The sequence below is a fragment of the Musa acuminata genome, chromosome BXJ1-11 (genome assembly GCF_036884655.1).
Source record: "Musa acuminata AAA Group cultivar baxijiao chromosome BXJ1-11, Cavendish_Baxijiao_AAA, whole genome shotgun sequence".
NCBI lineage: Eukaryota > Viridiplantae > Streptophyta > Magnoliopsida > Zingiberales > Musaceae > Musa > Musa acuminata.
The window spans coordinates 32,366,565-32,384,453 of NC_088337.1; the positions used below are offsets into that span (position 1 = coordinate 32,366,565).

A 17,889-nucleotide genomic window follows, 5' to 3' on the forward strand; every position below is an offset into this window, starting at 1 on the left:
AACAGACTTAGAAGAACACTGAATTTGCTGAAGAGGTCTTCTGGAGAGGTGAATCCTTTGCCCCTCTTAGATGAGACCTATATTGGTAAAAAGCATAATCGATCAGTTACCATCCAAGTATGGAGAAATTATATACAGCGATTCTATCTATTTTTGTTGTCTCAGATTAAGATTTCCTTGAACTTCCATAATTGAAGTGTTTGATGTTAAAGAAATTCAAGGATGGCATGCAGGTACCTACGTTCAAGTACCACTTCGTTCGTTCCACTGATGGAAGAAATGAGCTTCCCAAAGGATCTGAAGTTATCTTTTTTGTTGATATCCGTGGAAGATTACCATGACTGTCCAGGTACCTTTTTGACACCTACAGTGGGATCTCTTCTTCTTCTTCTTCTTGTTTTGGTCTCTCATTTTCCTGCCTACAAGATATGTGTTTTACAAGTCCTCACGATCGCAGCATATATTTTCTACTACATGGTGTTGTGTAAGCATGCTTTCTGCAAAAGCATGTTGTGTGGCCGCGACCTGGCAACGACGGACTATGGATCAGGATCGCTTTGGCGGTAGCCTCCGCAAGCGATGGCTTCAAGAGATGCTTTGCGGAACTCCTTTGATGACATGGTCGGTTGGGATGGCAGGTAGTGCACATCATCTGACGAGCTGTGAGCCATGCTGATGATCAGATCAGATCAGGTTCAAACAGATTATGCAGGAGAGCGGAGGTCTGCTTAATTTTTCTGGAAACCTTCGTTCAAACAAGTGTTGTGACAGCCAACACTTGGTTTCGAAGGAGAACGAAACCGACCTCTCGTTGCCGCATGCATGTCGGCATCGAGGCATTCCACCGTCCTACGTACACGTGCAGAGAAGATAGACATCCAAGAGTCGGTGGCCAGGCTACGCATTCCAAAGCACGACAGAGAGCCCAAAGACAAAAGCGTGGGAGTACGTGTACAACCTGCGGGAGTTTCCCTCCCGATGTCGCTACTATTTAGTTGATCCAGGAGAGCGAGCGAGAGAACGAGGGGGATAAGAGCCATGGAGGATAGCGTTGATGCGAGCGAGAGCTTCGTCTCTCTTTCATCCATTCTGAAGCCAGAAGATCCACCCAACGGAGGGCCTGCAGTAGATAGCGATGAGGAAGCAGAAGAGATAATGGCGGCCAAGAAGCGAGATTCTGTAGACTCCAGCCTCAAGGGAGCCGAAGAGGTTGACGATGGTGTCGGGTTCATCGGTCGTCTTGTGTCTAACTTGACCGTCTCCGTTCCGGGCGGCCCTGTCGAGGGGACCGAGGATAATCACAAGAAAGAAGAAGAAGAAGAAGAAGAAGGTGGAGGGCTCATCAACCGTCTCTTCCCCTACTTGCCTGTTACCATGCCAGGTTCTTTCATTTACCTCTTTCTTAATGTTCGTTCGAAGAGCTAACTAATCCGTGCACGTCTTTCGCACAACCAGACGAGCAATCTCCTTCAGCGGATGAGGCCTCGCTTCTCATCTCTATCATCGAAGACTAGGGATAATAAAGACAAAGAGGAGATCAACGTAATTGTGGTTTCCATTCTGCTTGTATATGTTCCATCTCTCAGGTCAACTTTTCTCTTGAGAGGTCTACTTCCAATTCCATACAGTGAAGTATCTATCATCAGCTGACAATTTGTTGCTACAAGGCTGGTGGCTTGTCACCCATCCCTATGCGCCATGCAAATGATGTCTAAGCTCCATGTAAATGCCATTTTAATTCCAGTTAATCAATGTACTTATGCGTGCTGGAGATTGGACCTCATGTTATTGGATACTTTATGATGTTTACGCAATGACACATGAAGACGACGACATATGGATATGGTGCCTATGCGACTTTTGGTGGATGGAATTTGATGAAAGGCAAGAAACAATGAAATCTATCATGACAATAATAACAACCCAAGGTTTTACCGTGAAAACCCAATTGCAGTGTCTTCATTTGCAAAATAAATACTCAACACTTGATAAACCCCAAAAAGCGAAAGAACTCTTTACCATGTCTCGATAATTCGAGTATTTATTTTATGTATATGAACATAAATACATACTTACCGACTGCTACTATTGTAAATAATGTCTATTAGTGGGATGCTTTGTGGACAGACGATTACGTAATCGCATACCCGTTGATCTAGCCTCCGGGGCCCACCGCTTTTCTCTCGGGGTCATCTTGGCGGGTAATTGTGGCGCGTTTTTTATGACCCGGCCATCCATCCGAGTTCGTGAGCGGACCGACCATCGACACCCTGCCCGCCCGATCTTTATCCGACGGTTAACATCTGCTCCTCCATTGGACGGTTCCGATTGCACCGATCATGGAAAGCACCGAACCGCGACGCGTCTTGCTCATAAAGGCCGAGCGGGCGAGGAGCGTTTCGGCCTTTAAACCCTAGGCGGCGGCAGCGGTCTCGTCCTCGTTCTCTCCACCCTCGCCGCGGGCGCCAAGGTACCGACTGTTTTCACCCTCGATCCATGGCTGCGGTTCCAATCCAAAAGCATAGACTGATCTGATGACCGATTCGGTTCTGATTCTTACACTAGAGCGCATCAAGAGGGATTTGAAGTCGGCGTCGTTTAACTGTTTTGAACTTCTGATATGCCGATTACCTTCTGTCAAAGACTTTAGCATAATATAAATTGGATTCTGAGATCATTGACGTGCATCTATTCATCCCATGTCGTAGCAATTAGATGTGATTCGTATTGTATCGAACCATATATCGTATACAGTTAATCATGTTATGTCATCTGGTACTTTACTGGTTATCTTTATGTTTGTAGTAGCTTAGAACATTATTTTTGCACACTGGTTAAAGTCTGCTGCGTCTCATTTGTTATGATGCAAGATTGCCACTTGTTATTCGACCTTTTCAGAAATTTACGATTAACATGTATCGAGAATGTAAATGTATAAATCCTCTCTCATCGACGGGCTAAAGCTTTTAAATGGATTGACAGCTATTATTAATAAGTAAACATGGTATAGGAAGGTTTTGTGGCATCATATTTCACGCTGTTGAGCTTGGGCGGTTCTACGAGCTGACATGTGAAGGAGAGTCTTTAGCTATAAATATATAAGTCCTATTTCATTCATGGGTAACGATTTTTGATGGATCGGCAGCGATATCTTTTGCATCAGATAAGACAAATTTGTGATAGATGGTCATATAGCCCGCCCTATGCCTATGGCTGAGAAACAGAAAACTGAAGAAGCTTATGTAGAGTCCTCATATGTTTACCATAGCTCATCTTATACCTATTTATTTAAAGGAAAAAAAACTGTTTTTTGTTTTTATTTTGAATCGCTTCTGTATCCTTTTGAAGGCTATCAAAATGTTTACTGCAAGGAAAAAGATTCAAAAGGAGAAGGGTGCTGAGCCGACTGAGTTTGAGGACACTGTTGCACAGGCTAGTTGTTAATCTTGGTTTTCTTGTTCCTGATGGTTCCATTTAAATATTTTTAGCGAATAGTTTCTAGTTGTTGCAGGCATTCTTTGATTTGGAAAATGGAAACCAAGAGTTAAAGAGTGACTTGAAGGATCTTTACATCAACTCAGCAGTGTGAGTTTATCGACCTTCCTCTTATCTTGTGTGGACAAGCCTCAAGCTGCTTATTTTTCGTCATTTCATGTTCTTCTGATGCAGTCAAGTTGATATCGCTGGCAACCGGAAAGCTGTTGTTATCCATGTACCGTATAGGCTTCAGAAAGCCTTCAGGAAGATTCATGTGAGGCTAGTTAGAGAACTGGAGAAGAAGTTTAGCGGGAAGGTAAGCGAGGGTTGGATCTTCTTTATGTTGTTGTGGTTAAATGATTTTAGGTCAAAGTCGAATTAATGAGAGTGCCAGGTGATCTTTTGTAGCAGGAAACATTTTTATGAACCACATATGATTATTTATTAATACAACTTCTAAAGAACTTCTGGTGATCTGAATAATGCCTTTGCATGGGTGCTATTGGAATATATGTGTTCAAAATACATAGTCGAGTTGTTCAAAACCTCATGACAAAATTCCATGGCTACAATTCATGAATATTAAGATAGATAAGGCTGCATATACTGATTGATGGGAGTCTTGTGCACTTGTATGTTCTTTTTTTTTTTTTCCTTGGCATATTCACCTGGTTATTAGGTCCAATATGCTTTATGTTAAAATGTCTCATTTTTCCAATATGCACATCAATCAACGCAGCAGGTAAAAGCTTATTGGATTTATTGACTGTTATTACAAATTTTTTTATTGACATTATCTTGTATTTGAGTCTAATTCACAGTGGTGTCACAGCATCTTCTCATTAGCAACCTAGAACATGATGTCGAAAAGTTCTATTATGCTTTGTCAATTTTGAAGATCGCCTTTGTGGTTTTTCAGTGCGATTAAACACCTTTGTACCTTCTAAAGTTCATTGTGTTGCTTTATTTTGTAGGATGTGATTCTCATTGCCACTCGAAGGATATTGAGGCCGCCAAAGAAGGGCTCTGCTGTTGTGCGCCCTCGCAGCCGCACTCTCACTGCTGTTCAAGATGCCACATTGGAAGATGTGGTTTATCCTGCTGAAATTGTTGGAAAGCGCATAAGATATCGTCTGGATGGCTCTAAGCTCATGAAGGTGTGTCCCTTGTGATTAATTCCATAGTAGGTTGAACAGATTTGATGCCATCTATATCTCCTATCGGAATTTGTTGGATGATGTTGAGCATCTCTATGCTGTAATCATCAGTCGATATGGTCTATTTTGCCATCGTATATTTCTTTTGAATACTTATTAGAATGACAGTCAAGGCATTTTTCTGCATCTTCTTTTGACCTGAAATGGTTTATTACTATTGTATAATAAGTCTTATTATGGTGGTGTTACATTTAGTGCTTGTGTCATTTCTGTTCATTCCATTAAATGAAGGTTTAAAGTTGTTTTATTTAATCCATTTTTCTTTCCTGGCCTTTTCTTAGTGGCATATCACAGACTGCAATTTATTTTGTTAATTTTTGTGTTTTACAGTCCACTGAAGAAAATGTTGTCTCTAAGTTAAATAAATTTTCATTTATCAGATTTTCCTGGACCCAAAGGAGCGAAACAACACGGAGTATAAACTGGAGACCTTTACAGGGGTTTACAGGAAGCTATGTGGGAAGGACGTGGTATTCGAGTACCCAGTCACCGAGTCCGCCTAGAATTTTTATGATGTTAGAGTGTTGCTAAATTTACGTATCAGAGGACAAATTTGTTCCTTTAATTGTGCCATTTATTTTGTCAATCAGGAAGGTGCTTGGACCTCATGATGTTTAGGAATTTGACATTTTTCGCACAAGTTTATTCCATTTTATTTAAGCTGGGAACCGACAGGCGCAGCAAGCAACTATTCAGAAAATTGATGTTTTATTCTGAGGCAAAGCATTTAAAATTGTGTTACCATATATATGTAGTATTTTGCAAGGTCTGTCATATCGAAGTGTATTGCCCGTATCGGGTGGTATATACCGATCTGACATGTTATCGATATGTGGATCGTCCGGTACCGTTACAGTATTATATTCTGTTATAGTATTATACTGTAACACTACATAGTATGAAAAAATATAAAATTGTTTGATACATTAGAGTGTATTGTTCGGTATGTTTTGATGTATTGCTTGGTACATCGGTATCGTATTGTATCGAGTCTGAATCGAAATATCAGTATGGTACAGTACGATGAATCTTGATATTTTGTAAGATTTATCCCTTTCTTTCTTATGCATCTTTGTTTGTGTGAAGTGCATGTATTATTATTTTGCCAGAGCAACCGAAAAATGATCGTGACTTTGACTCTGTGATTCGAGTGGAGAAAAATGTAATTCAAATTTTGGATCTCATTTCATCGAATCATGGATTCATGCATTAATAAAGAATTTTCATTAGTGTTCTTCGTATCGTTTGACCATTTCTATTCTTCTGAGCTTTGCAGGAAATGGAACTATCGACTCTCGGGCGTTCTGGCGATTTTGTTTCCTGAGTTGGAGAAGTCAACTCAATAAGGTTCCCAACTTGCCCTTCTCCCGTGATCAAGTGCAGGTCTCAAATGACAAGTTGCTGAGGCAGTCAAATCGCCACTTTGATTCCCACTAACGGGCATCTCAAATGACAAGTTGCTGAGGTAGTCAAATCACCACTTTGATTCCTCACAAGATTTTTGTGATTTCTTTGAGGTAGAGAACTGAAAAGAGAGATAAAATCTCGAATAGACAAAAGTGGAATCCTGAGTAGATCGATTGATGGAAGATATGAATGTTGAAGTCACGAACAACCCATGTCCAAGATTATGTTGCCCACGAGAGTACCCGTATTCATCGACTTTGTTTTATTGGAGAACTCGAGAAAAAAAAAATTGAGAAATCGTCCATATCTAAGTATTGCGAGGGAAAGAGTGTGCAATCAAGCACAAGGCCAATTTTAAAAGTCAAGACTCCAAAACCCGATAGGTGCTTCTTGTGCAAAGGATCATATATAGTGAGGGAGTACTATATATAAGAGGGAGTACTTACAAAAGCAAACACTCGATAAGTTAATAGTATCATTTTATCCTCCTGGATTGGACAAGAGTAAAGTCGTTGCCCTTAGATCAAGTAGTTTGAAATCCAATAGCGATGATAAGGAGTTGCAAGGACCTCGAATAAGAGCAATGCGTTTATTGAACGTATTGTAAAGTCAAGTGAGAGAGAATATAGACAGGAAGTAACAGAAAACAGGAAACAACGAGTTGATGTACATGAATATCAAGCCAAATGGTCGAACAACCTGTGTGATAGTGGACATAAACGTTACTCACAATTTCATTGCTAACTAAGAAACAAGATGACTTGGGTTGAACCTAGAGAATAACTAAGTTGGATGAAGATTGTAAACTTGGAACCTAAGCAAATCTCTAAGCTGACAAAGAGGGTCTCTATCAAAATTGGAACATAAAGCGGAAGAATAAACATGATGGTGGTGCCACTAGATGACTTCCAAGTAATCCTTAGAATGAAGTTAATGCATGCGGTAAAGTTGATGCCAATATTATTCCTAAACTCCCTATGTTGGATGGGAGGCAACAACACTTGTGTGGTTTTAATTTCTTGAGGAGGAACGAACGATTCACAATAAATATCAGCTTTATAATTAAAAAATAGAGTGCAAAATAGCAAATTAATTTTTATGATCGTAGTAAGGCTAGAGCCATTTGATGTGGAGGCCACTCACAAACTTATTATAGTAGTAGACGTTTTGAAAGAATTTACAAATATTATGCCACTTAAGTTATTGAAAACTCTACTATCATGAAGAGGCGTGGATAATTGTATCAAGTTGGAGCTGAAAGTTAAGCCTCCTTTGAGACCTCAATACTGTATGACCCCTCCAAAGTTGACAAAGCTTAGGAAGTAGCTCGATAAACTACTAAGTAATGATAAAGAACAAATATCTAATCTCGCTCATCATAGACTTGCTCGACCAATTGGGCAAGATAATGTATTTCTCCAAACTCGACCTTTTGTTGAGATACTAACAGATGCATATAACTGAAGGTGACGAAGCGAAGACTACTTGTGTGATCAGGTTTGAAGCATTTGAGTTCTTAGTGATGCCTTTGGTATAACTAATACTCCGATCATATTTTTACACTCTCATGAATCAATTATTTAAGGAGTATTTGGATAAGTTCATGATCATCTACTTGGATAATATTGTTGTCTATAACCAAATTCTTTAGGAGTATGTTAGACACATTCGAATAATTTTCAAGATTCTAAGAGAAATATTTTGTTCGTGAAAAGAGAGAAGTGCTAATTTGCTTAGACAAAGATTTTATTTTTAAAACATCAAATCGATAAAGATCTATTTAGATAAACAATTTGAAGGTATAGATTGTGGCCAAGTGCCGAACACCAAAGAAGGTATCAAAGCTGAGATCGTTTCTTGATTTCGTCAATTATTATCAGTACTTTATAGATGGATACTCAAAGCGCTCAGCTCCATTGGTAGAGTTGCTGAAAAAGGAGCATCCTTGGTGATAGTCGGACAAATATACTAGAAGAATCAATACTCAAATTGTCATACTATAGGAAGCCTTTCGAAGTCTATACAAATGTTTTGAACTTTATTATTAGAGTACTTATGTAGGAGAGTTACTTACAAGCCTTTCGAGAATGACGACACCACCTCCTCGAAATATAATTTATGCTAAAGACAAACAATACCTCATTGAGTTACTTACAAACTCAAAAGAAACTCTCCCCAAAGCAAGTATGACAGTAGGTCTTCTTGATTAAATTTGATATGACAATAGAGTATAAACTCGAAAAAACAAATGACATGGTCTATTCATTGAGTAGAAAAGTGGAGCCGGTGAATGTTGTGCAATTGAAAGACAAAGACCATGTAAGTTAACTGTACTCTAATTTTTTTTAAGGATTAGGGATGGACCATACAGTGATCTCCAAGTAGTAACCTTGATGCAACTGATTAAAGAAGGTAAGACATGATAATTTTGGATCCAAGCATATATAAAAAAAGAAATAAAGCTTATATTTCCTGAGTGGATAATTTAAGATGTGAACTCTTAAGTGTACAATTTCCTTTGGGCAAGACTTACGTATATTCACCGAATATTAGTTCTCATACAGAGGGTCTTAACCAAAGATAGGACTGATGTAGAGGAATATGTTCAAACGTGTCTTATTTGCCAACAAAATAAGGTAAAACAACGAAAGCCAATAGAACTTTTGGAGACATTGCTTATGCCAGAAAGGTCGTGATAATGTATTTTCTTAGACTTTATATCAAACTTGTCAGCGATAAGAGGACTTGGATTGACACTTGCGGTGATCGATCAATTTTTAAAATATACAACATTCATTGTTGTACCCCTATACTGCTTAATCGAGGAGGCAATGAAGATGATGATGAAGAGTCAACGATGTATTAAGGATTTCAGAACAATATTATCAGCGATCGAAACATATGATTTTTGATACGATTATGGATGGAACTGTTTAAATTATTATGATATAAGTAATACTTCTCTATAAATCTCTATCCTTAAATGAATGGTTAAACTAAAAATAATAATTCATTGGTAATATGAATAGATGTTTTATCTCACTAGGAATATCTTTCTTTTTCCTGGAAAAAAAAGTGATATTTGGTAATTTGTGATTGAAGGCATCTTTTTCTGTTTGGAAGTGAAAAAAAAAAATCATATCCCAAATAACTTCATTATTAATTTCTCAAACAAAAGCAATAAAAACAAAAATTTCATTGCTAGTCCCAGAAATATTTCTTATTCCAACAAATTGGGATCGACATGCGTTGTCCCCGAAAATTCCTAATTCGAGTCCCAAAACGTTATCCATTGTTCGTCGACCGTAGTCTTTCCTTTGCCCCCATCAAGCAATCCTGACCGTTTGTCCGAGATCGCACGGCTGTCGTCTCACAAATCTGATATAACTCTCATTGACCGTCTACGTGTACGGTTACATCGAAGAGATGTGCCGTTGACGGCAGGCACCAGACCTTTCCCGAAGCTTCCGCCAACACGTGTTTCGAATCCGACGTTTTACCTCGTGACGCGTCTCGTGATTCCCGACCTTCCTACAAATATATCGGTGTCTCAACCGAATTCTCCCTCCGATTCTAAGAAACGAGAAGAGGGAAGTACGAAGCAACTCGAGATCGCTAAGGTTGAGGGATTCGAGCCGTAATCCGAGAAGCAGCAGCAGGAGGAGATGACGATGGAGTCCGATAGGTAAAGGGAGAATCCTTACGTCAATTGTTGATTGCTGTTTCGGTTTTTCTTGGTTGGCGTCGATTTCTTCTCTCGATTTCGACGATTCTTCATCTCAAAATTCAGTTTTTAACAGATTTGGGGTTTTGATGTGATCTTTCTTTTTACCTGGAGCAAAAATCTAGCCATCTTTTCCTTGCGGTAGGGGCAATAAAGAAATCGAATGCGAAAATTTGTTTTTTTTTAGGGTAGGGTGATTGACGCGTGTGAAGCCTCGGAGGTTTTGGATTTTGGTTCTCGGATTCAGTTTGGGTCTAGAAATTAGGGCTTTGCTTCTCTAGGAGTTAGAATCGTCCGAGAGGATTTAAGGGGGCGCGTGAGGTAGTTACAAACTGGATCTTTCTCATTTTCTAGTTAGTGAACAATTGATTGCTCTTTTAACTCTAATCCTGATAAATATTTTGATTGGGTAATCACAAATCCGAAAATTTGAAGCTGTTAGGAAAGGGCGAAATATGTATTAGGTTCCAACATCCTCTTTCATGTGCAAAACTAGATGAGGCTTATCACATGAGAGTCAATCCATGTGCATGCGTAAATAGTTTGAAGAACTTACAACCTGCTCTGATAACCATGATAAAAGTTTTGATTGGATAATTAAGAAATATCAAAAGTTTAAGCCGTTGGAAATGGGCTTAGTATGTATTGGGTTCCAGCAAGTCTATGCTTGGAACCAATGCCTTTGGTTGATCTGGAATTCTTTCGGATCAGAACGTTGCAGTGCAGAAGGGGTTTTGAGGTCAATGTGGGGTAATGGTAGCATGCTACTGATGGAGAATTGGTTTTGAATTCTGGCTTTGGTTTCGGTTCATGATACAAAAACCAAAGATTGGCACTACAGGTTCTGGTGAGCATGTTCGGTTGTTTCTATTGAGTGATTTTTATTAAGGTTTTATATGAAGAATAGAAATGTCTTACAATTGGCTCTTTATTTCACTATGTCTAGGAAATATGGTCTTGCTTCCCTAAGGGAGATTATGAACAGGTTGAAAGATATGCCAAGTAAGTACTTTTCGTGCTACAGGGATGAACTGAAGCCATGATTGAACGGAACACAAAATGATTGTTGCATTCCATGGTTTTCAGAATTTGGAACTGCCCCGAATTGGTCGTATGTAGCTGATGGTTTCTTGTGAATTTTTTGAAAATCATTGGATTTCCTCCCTTGGTTCGTCCTCGCGTGCAAAGGTGATTCGAGGGAAGCAAGTAGATGACCATCCTTGGTAAAATTTCTTTGGAAAACTTGGACCTGGCTTTACCAAAGGGGTTTTCTAGTTAGTAGTTGTTGAGGACTTGTAAGCATTACATGTTACACTTGAGGCTTCTTGGGATAAGCTATTGAGGCTTTTGTTGTCCAATAGTATGATACTGGCTTGTTATTTTCTAGGGTCAACACAGGCTTAAAATCGATCATGGGAAAATTTTTCTTGAGCTTAAAGTTGAAGGGCTTTGATCTTGAGAGTAGACCAATTGTGGGATCTACGGGTTCCATTTTCATGGGAAAATTTCTCACTACCTTCCAATTAGAATTTTAGAGAGAGCTCCTGGACAAACTGGTATGAGATTGCCCACCATAATATTTTTCTCGTTGAAGTTAGCTGGAGTCTCTTTGAACTTCATCCTTAAAAGAAATGGGCATTGTGAGATATCGTCGCTCACTTTGGCTTGAACCTTTCGAGTGGGTGAGTTGGAGGTCATTAATCTAAGCTGATTTGAACTGCATCACTGTGTTTGTTCTCTAGATTATAGGACCCAAGCTTTGTAGCTTATATACTGGAAATCTGGATTCTGACTGATTCATCCTTTCTTTTGAGAATCGGAAAATTAGTAAAAACCTGTTGTCGGGGTTGAAATAATGATGTTGAGACTATAGGAGCTTTGTTTTTGGTGGTCACATTCTCCTGACTTGAAGAAATTCATGGCTGAAGTCATGGTCCTAGATTTTTCTGTTTGCTTTTGGAATTTGTTTTGTTGTTTTCAGTGAGTTGATTGAATGCTTTTCAAGTAGTTGAAAAAAATCTCTTAATTTATGCTCTTTATGGTTATTTTTGCCAAATCACATTCTGTACTTATTTTTCTGCACTTGTCTTATGATCTTTTCTGCTGAAGTAGAGTTGGGGCGCGCCAGGTGATTGCTTGCATTAATTCCGTGGAGTATCTAGGTATGATATTGAAAATGCCTGTTTCTTTAATTCCAAAGCAGTCATTACAAATCCTATTACATGAGTAGTCACATTGGTTTTCATCTCCTAATCCAGACATAAGTTATAAGACAACAGGAAAAACTATTGTATTTTGGATGTATATTACTCCCAAGACACTTCTAAAATTCAAAACTTCAAGCCGTTTGTATGTGGCCATTCACCTGTGCCAGATGCTATATTTTGCTTGTTGAATGTGCTTTCATATTTTTCCACGAATTCTGGAGTTTTGGCATGGGAATCAAAATTCCTCACTAACCCACCTGCTTTATTTATTTACATTCTTGGTAGGCGAATGGCCAGGTGCTTTGATTTGCATCCGAATGATTTTCTCATGTTGAAGATGATATATTTATCTTCATTAGTTATCAGTTTCCTTCTGGTTTTGTTTATTGTTTATTTTTAGTTTCTTGCTGTTCTGTTCAAGCGCTAATTTGTTTGTTCTTTGCTTCTTTCAGGAAAAAGAGAGTACGCAGAGGGAGGAATGGCTCTCATACCGTGGCGGAGACGATTGCTCGGTGGAAAGAGCATGGTCGCCAGCTTGACTGTTCCATGGATGGTGAAAAGCCAATCCGGAAACCACCTGCAAGAGGTTCAAAGAAAGGTTGCATGAGAGGCAAAGGAGGTCCAGAAAATCCTAGTTGCAGATATCGAGGTGTAAGACAGCGCACCTGGGGCAAGTGGGTTGCTGAGATCCGAGAACCAAACCGGGGTGGCCGCCTTTGGTTGGGAACCTTCCCAACTGCTACCGAAGCTGCTCTTGCTTATGATGATGCAGCAAGAGCGATGTATGGCAGTTTGGCCCGTGTCAATCTACCTGGAGCTGTGATGAGCAAGTCATGTGAATCAACTACGACTTCACATCATTCTGATGCTATCGATGCCTCCATCTCCAGCACGGGTCACATCAAAGTTCCAAGCATCGAACCGAAAGATAAAGTTCATTTTCCCAAGGCCGAATTAGACGACGAGGAACTAAAAGGTGAGGTGGGATGTGATAAGGAGCCTTCATCGACAGCTGATGCTTTAAACATGGGGGTTTGTCAGTATGGAGATCAGACAGATGCACCTGACGATGAATTCTCCGTCGAGGAGATGTTGAGGTTGATGGGTGATGATACCGAAGTCAATGTTCCCGATCAGTTTGGTACAGTCCATGCAGATACGAACTGGCAATGCTTTAGTCCTTTAGGCATGTCGTCGGGCTTCCAGAATCCAGATGCTACAACGTTAGGGTCTTTGTGGCGCACCGAGCAAAATCCTTTCGACTGTAAGGACAGTCTTCTATGGCCATGGGTTGATGACCGGGACAAAGGCCCAGAGGAGGCCACAGAGACTTCAGAGTTTGGGGTCTCTTATGGGGACTTCCTTTCAAGCCCGAACATATGGTAATCATGAGAAGATTCCTTCTTCTTCTTCTGTTCGATAGAATGACTCGTTCTCTTGAGTATTTTGTGAGAGACGGGTCGTCGTATAGTCTTCATGGTAAATGTGTTTGTGTGTTGTGTGTACATATCTTATCATTGTAGTGTACAATAAATAGATTGCTGTAATATAAAGATTATCTCGTCTTCACCGCATGTAATCATGAAGTATAGTCATATAAAGAGAGATGGGGTTGGATTTGTGTAAACCACTAATCCCTTATGATTAATGGCTCCGTTTTAATCTTAATAGAGGGTTTTTATTTATTTTTTCCAAAAAATAAGTAGAATTTAAATCTATAGTCTTACGATGAACTGTCAAAATCTTTTACCTAATCAAACACATTTACCATCAATCGAGACTCGGCATATGGATAACATCTAAATCAGTAACAACATCGGATCCTCAAATTAGTGATTTGTGTTGTCTCCCTCCACTCTCTCTCTCTCTCGTTGACTTTGACCATTCTTTGACGATAAGGCATATAAATCTTTCGAATCAACTCTACTTTTGTGCTTGCATGAGAAATTACAGACGAATTAATACTGACTTTGTCTGTCCGATTGCAGAAATCATAAAAAGGATCCACCAAAATGGTCAACTATAAAAAGGTCAACGATCGACCAATATAGACAAGTGTTCATTATTTCATGAGGTCAAACAGTGCTGCCATGTTTAATTAGTAGTCAGATGAGCAGCTCACCTTTTGATGCGCGTTACAATAGCGTGCATGAAATCCCACGTAACGAAGCTTAGGACGTGACTTCCAACGCGATCTACTTGCCTTCTCAGTTCCACTCCCTATAATAGCCATGGTCGTCCCACCATCCAACGAAGGAAAAGGAGGAGAGAGATAGAGATAGAGAGAGAGAGATGGGCAACAGCCTCCGGTGTTGCTTGGCCTGCGTCCTCCCGTGCGGTGCCCTCGACGTGGTCCGCGTCGTCCACCTCGACGGCCAGGTCGAGGAGTACAGCCGCCATGTCTCCGCCAGGGAGGTCCTGGCGGCGAACCCCAACCACGTCCTCACCAACCCGCGCACCCAAAGCGTCGTGCGTCAGATCCTGATCGTGTCGCCGGACTCGGAGCTCAAGCGGGGCCACTTCTACTTCCTCGTGCCCGCCTCGACGTTGCCGGAGCAGAAGAAGAGGAGCCGGCACACCTCGTCGCCCGTGACCAGGTCACAGAGCGACGATAATTATCCGACCGGGATCCTCTCGGAGAAGAGATCCGTCCATCGTCGCCGCCGAAACGGCCGGGTCGGAGTCTGGCGACCGCATCTCGAGAGCATCTGCGAAGACTCGTGAAGGGAAGATGTAAGAGGAATGTACCTTCTGCAATCGTATGTATGGGATGGTGCTTCAACCATCAATGCCAAGTTGTACAGAACCGTGTTCTTCAACAAGGAATCGGAACTGTGTTCTATCTTGTCATATGAACACTTTTTTTGGTCTCTCATATTGCAAACTACACATCACATTGTTTCTCTATTGCAAACTGTGTTCTACCTTCTCCTTTATTATTTTCCATCGTCACTCTATAATGATTTCTTAATATCCACTATTTTTCGAGAAAATTTTCCAACAAAAAACAAGTCCCATAATTGCTCGAGTAGTGGGAATAAGTAAGCATCCAAATGGTGGAAGCAAACTCAAGCAATTGACAAGAGATGGTTTGCATGTATGTTAAAGGTTTACAGCTAATACTGTGCATTCTTTTATAGAACCTATTTTGACCATAACTCTAAGGATAAAATATTTCTCAATGATTGCTTCTCTCTCTCTCTCTCTCTCAAACGCATATTTTAATGGCCAAGGTGATGTTCTTGAGAATATGTTGCTCTTCGGTTTCCAGACAAAACAAATCAGAGAGACCTAATTGCACATCAAATGGTGTTGTAGGGTTTTCAGGTGCATCCTGTTGTCTTGTTCGAGTGTGCCTTCAGGTGGGCAAACAAATAAGGCTATCCTCTTGCCCTTTCCGTCATCCCTTAGGTATGACTGCCACATTACCTAAGCTTTTAGGTAACGAGAGTGATTGTGGCTGTTTGATTGTGATCATAATGGTACAGCAGTAAGTAGAGACGTACTACTTCCTTGTGATGTGGATACACGGACAGACACAGTCTTATTATATATGACATATATGTGATTCCTAAACAAGTGACATCGGGAACAACTTGGTTGTCATGATGCTCTTTGGCCTGCAGTGAATTGATATGTCTAAGACAAGATCAAGAACATATTCTCGGAGCTCGCGTTGAGAGTTGATCATAAAGATTACAGCATCTTCTTCCTCTTTGCTTCCTCCTTGATTCTTTCATGGATGTGAAACGCATATATGTGCCAGTGGGAGAGTGGAAGCACACTTCGAGAGGAATATACCAACATGCATATTGTTCGTATCCGCGTCGGTCATCTGCAGCAGCTGATAGCATCTTCTTATCAGGGATGGAGGTGTGTGTGATGTGAGAGTCAAGCGATCGATAGGTTCAAATGGACGAAGGATTAATCGCCTTACATATCATGCTCGTAGCATCCACCACTGATTCGATCCTCCCCCAAATCACAAGGGACTTCTGATCATCAAAGAATATGATCCGCACAACATATATTGATATTATGGGCTTCGTATATAAATATGCTTTATGGGTGGGACGATAATATTATCCACATACAAGTCCAATATCAATATGTTTCTTTTTTTCTTTCTTTTTATAACATTAGAAATTCTCGACTGATAATAAAGTATGGAGTTTATTATATATAATAATTCGGAGTTCCCTCTCGATAAATATTTTTATTTTAAATTTAACTAAAGATATCGTCTTACTTGAAAAACAATTGCTAGGAAATATATTAATTAATAGGATTGACATATATTTTGGGATTTCAAAAACCAATGTCACAAGAGAATAATGAATCATAGAGTTTGATTCTTTTATAAATATCATATGTGTATTAAAGAGGAGAGTAAAAAGTGAGGAATGCTTCGTGTTTTTTTTTTACAATATTTCTAAATAAATAGAGAGAAAAAATAAAAAATCTTTTGAGTTTATAAGAGAAGGTCTTTTGCTTGAGCGAAGATGATTTTGAGTTTATAAGAGAAAGGTCGATGATTCGAATGTCTTGTTAAGAAGAATTTGATTTTTTTACTTTGGATGTGGACAATAGTCATCGAATCATATGAAATCTTATATCAATTTTTAATATATTTTTAATTATTAATCTCTGAATATTGTCTTGATTTTGGGGCTCCCAATATTAATTGACTCAAATTTAGCTTAAAAAACTGAATATTAAAAACTAGCATGCATTGTTTTACTCAGCTATTAAAAAGGATACATCAAACAAAGAAAAAGAGCCACACAGAAGAACTATTGTGATCACACACACACACACACACACATCCAAACCCAACACCAGCAGAGCTGCAAACATAAACCCTAACCCTTATCCAAAGACAATGAGATTATATTGCTAGTACGAGGCCAGGAAGTGATTTCCGGGCTCGCTGGTGTAGTCGGCTCTCCCACACGGGCAGGCATTGAGTCGATCCGGCAGAGTCCTTGGAGGAGGAGGAGGCGGGGGAGGAGAGGGCCGAGTCGCCTCCGAGGCGGGTGACGGTGAGGGAGGTGTTGAAGTACTCCCGCACCTGGGTGATCACGCCCTCCGGGTCGACTGTCCAGGCGTGGACCCACACCGCGCCGGGGCTGCACCCCTCGGCCACCACGGTGGAGCCGAAGGACGCCACCTCCTGCGGCTCGAACTCGAAGGCGATATACTCCGCCTCGCCGGTGAGGAGGCGCTTCAGGTGCTGGTGCTCCGGCTGGCCATGAAACCACCACTCCAGGTCCGGCGCCAGCAGCTGGTGCAGCCTCCCCACGTCCCGCCCGTTGATGGCCTCATACAAGTCTCGCACCGTCCCTTCCGGGCTCTCCGCTACTCGGCTGCCGTTCGCCAGCTTCGGTGGTGGCCTGTGGGTCTCAGCCGCCGTTAACGAGGAAGCAGGAAGCTCCGGTCTGGGATGGCAAGCAGTGAGGCGAATGGGGTCAGCTTATATAGGCCGAGGGGGGCGGGGGGGGGGGGGGGGGAGGAGCTGGTGGGCTCCACTCGGCTACTCGTCTGGGTTCCCCAAGCATACGGTACCCGGCGCAACCTGGTCGGCGGTCGGTCGGTGCGTGTGCGCACCGAAATCGCTAGTGCTGTGGGGGGGCAAAATAGTAAATTACTGTAGGAGGCAAAAGTGACGTGTGACGCTTTGACGCTCGCTTCGTATGGTGGCGTTCGGTGAGTTCATTAGCTCAGCAAGCGGGCTGTCAAATTAGGTGCGTCCACGTACGCAGGGCTCCACCAAACTGGGATCTCATTCTTCCGAACGTTGCGTCCTCGCCAGATCGGTCAGCCACGTCGAGTCAAAACCGTAGACCCAACCAATAGA

At 41.0% G+C, this 17,889-nt stretch overlaps 5 protein-coding genes across 7 annotated transcripts; 4 read left to right on the top strand and 1 right to left on the bottom strand.

Moving 5' to 3' along the window:
• Positions 1 to 24: 24 nt before the first annotated feature.
• On the top strand, positions 25 to 1,783 carry LOC135597755 (uncharacterized). Its single transcript, XM_065091175.1, has 4 exons — positions 25 to 48; positions 234 to 349; positions 458 to 1,381; positions 1,456 to 1,783. Exons 3-4 carry the CDS (start codon positions 1,039 to 1,041, stop codon positions 1,512 to 1,514), a joined length of 402 nt encoding a protein of 133 aa, XP_064947247.1. The 5' UTR covers positions 25 to 48; positions 234 to 349; positions 458 to 1,038; the 3' UTR covers positions 1,515 to 1,783.
• A 580-nt stretch (positions 1,784 to 2,363) lies between these two features.
• Positions 2,364 to 5,442, top strand: LOC103972348 (small ribosomal subunit protein eS7). The gene is made up of 6 exons (XM_009386651.3): positions 2,364 to 2,470; positions 3,349 to 3,432; positions 3,512 to 3,585; positions 3,670 to 3,793; positions 4,452 to 4,634; positions 5,075 to 5,442. The coding sequence occupies exons 2-6, from the start codon at positions 3,358 to 3,360 to the stop codon at positions 5,195 to 5,197; spliced, it is 579 nt and encodes a 192-aa protein (XP_009384926.1). The 5' UTR covers positions 2,364 to 2,470; positions 3,349 to 3,357; the 3' UTR covers positions 5,198 to 5,442.
• A 4,191-nt stretch (positions 5,443 to 9,633) lies between these two features.
• Positions 9,634 to 13,680, top strand: LOC135585239 (dehydration-responsive element-binding protein 2A-like). Of its 3 annotated transcripts, none has more exons than XM_065091177.1 (3): positions 9,634 to 9,786; positions 11,938 to 11,987; positions 12,485 to 13,680. In XM_065091177.1, exon 3 carries the CDS (start codon positions 12,579 to 12,581, stop codon positions 13,416 to 13,418), a length of 840 nt encoding a protein of 279 aa, XP_064947249.1. In that variant the 5' UTR covers positions 9,634 to 9,786; positions 11,938 to 11,987; positions 12,485 to 12,578; the 3' UTR covers positions 13,419 to 13,680. The 3 variants fall into 3 exon arrangements, with proteins under 3 accessions (XP_064947249.1, XP_064947248.1, XP_064947250.1); XM_065091178.1 differs by having other exon boundaries at positions 9,682 to 9,786; positions 11,935 to 11,987; XM_065091176.1 differs by lacking the exon at positions 11,938 to 11,987 and having other exon boundaries at positions 9,646 to 9,786.
• A 644-nt stretch (positions 13,681 to 14,324) lies between these two features.
• LOC103972659 (uncharacterized) lies at positions 14,325 to 14,756 on the top strand. The gene has a single exon (XM_009387002.3). It carries the CDS (start codon positions 14,325 to 14,327, stop codon positions 14,754 to 14,756), a length of 432 nt encoding a protein of 143 aa, XP_009385277.2.
• A 1,991-nt stretch (positions 14,757 to 16,747) lies between these two features.
• Positions 16,748 to 17,505, bottom strand: LOC135596502 (senescence associated gene 20-like; the record flags this gene model as incomplete). The annotated part of the gene is made up of 1 exon (XM_065088550.1): positions 16,748 to 17,505. A coding segment is annotated over one exon (585 nt), but the record flags the coding sequence as incomplete, so codon positions are not given.
• Positions 17,506 to 17,889: the final 384 nt, after the last annotated feature.

What these genes read in the sequence shown, in the direction of transcription:
- LOC103972348 (XM_009386651.3), top strand. Translation starts at nt 3,358, where the DNA reads ATGTTTACTGCAAGGAAAAAGATTCAAAAGGAGAAGGGTGCTGAGCCG. An exon ending in TTGAGGACACTGTTGCACAG is followed by an intron (nt 3,433 to 3,511) that starts GCTAGTTGTTAA and finishes TAGTTGTTGCAG; the next exon opens with GCATTCTTTGATTTGGAAAA. An exon ending in AGAAGAAGTTTAGCGGGAAG is followed by an intron (nt 3,794 to 4,451) that starts GTAAGCGAGGGT and finishes TTTATTTTGTAG; the next exon opens with GATGTGATTCTCATTGCCAC.
- LOC135585239 (XM_065091176.1), top strand. Translation starts at nt 9,767, where the DNA reads ATGACGATGGAGTCCGATAG. An exon ending in ATGACGATGGAGTCCGATAG is followed by an intron (nt 9,787 to 12,484) that starts GTAAAGGGAGAA and finishes TGCTTCTTTCAG; the next exon opens with GAAAAAGAGAGTACGCAGAG.
- LOC135597755 (XM_065091175.1), top strand. Translation starts at nt 1,039, where the DNA reads ATGGAGGATAGCGTTGATGCGAGCGAGAGCTTCGTCTCTCTTTCATCC. An exon ending in CTTGCCTGTTACCATGCCAG is followed by an intron (nt 1,382 to 1,455) that starts GTTCTTTCATTT and finishes TCGCACAACCAG; the next exon opens with ACGAGCAATCTCCTTCAGCG.
- LOC103972659 (XM_009387002.3), top strand. Translation starts at nt 14,325, where the DNA reads ATGGGCAACAGCCTCCGGTGTTGCTTGGCCTGCGTCCTCCCGTGCGGT.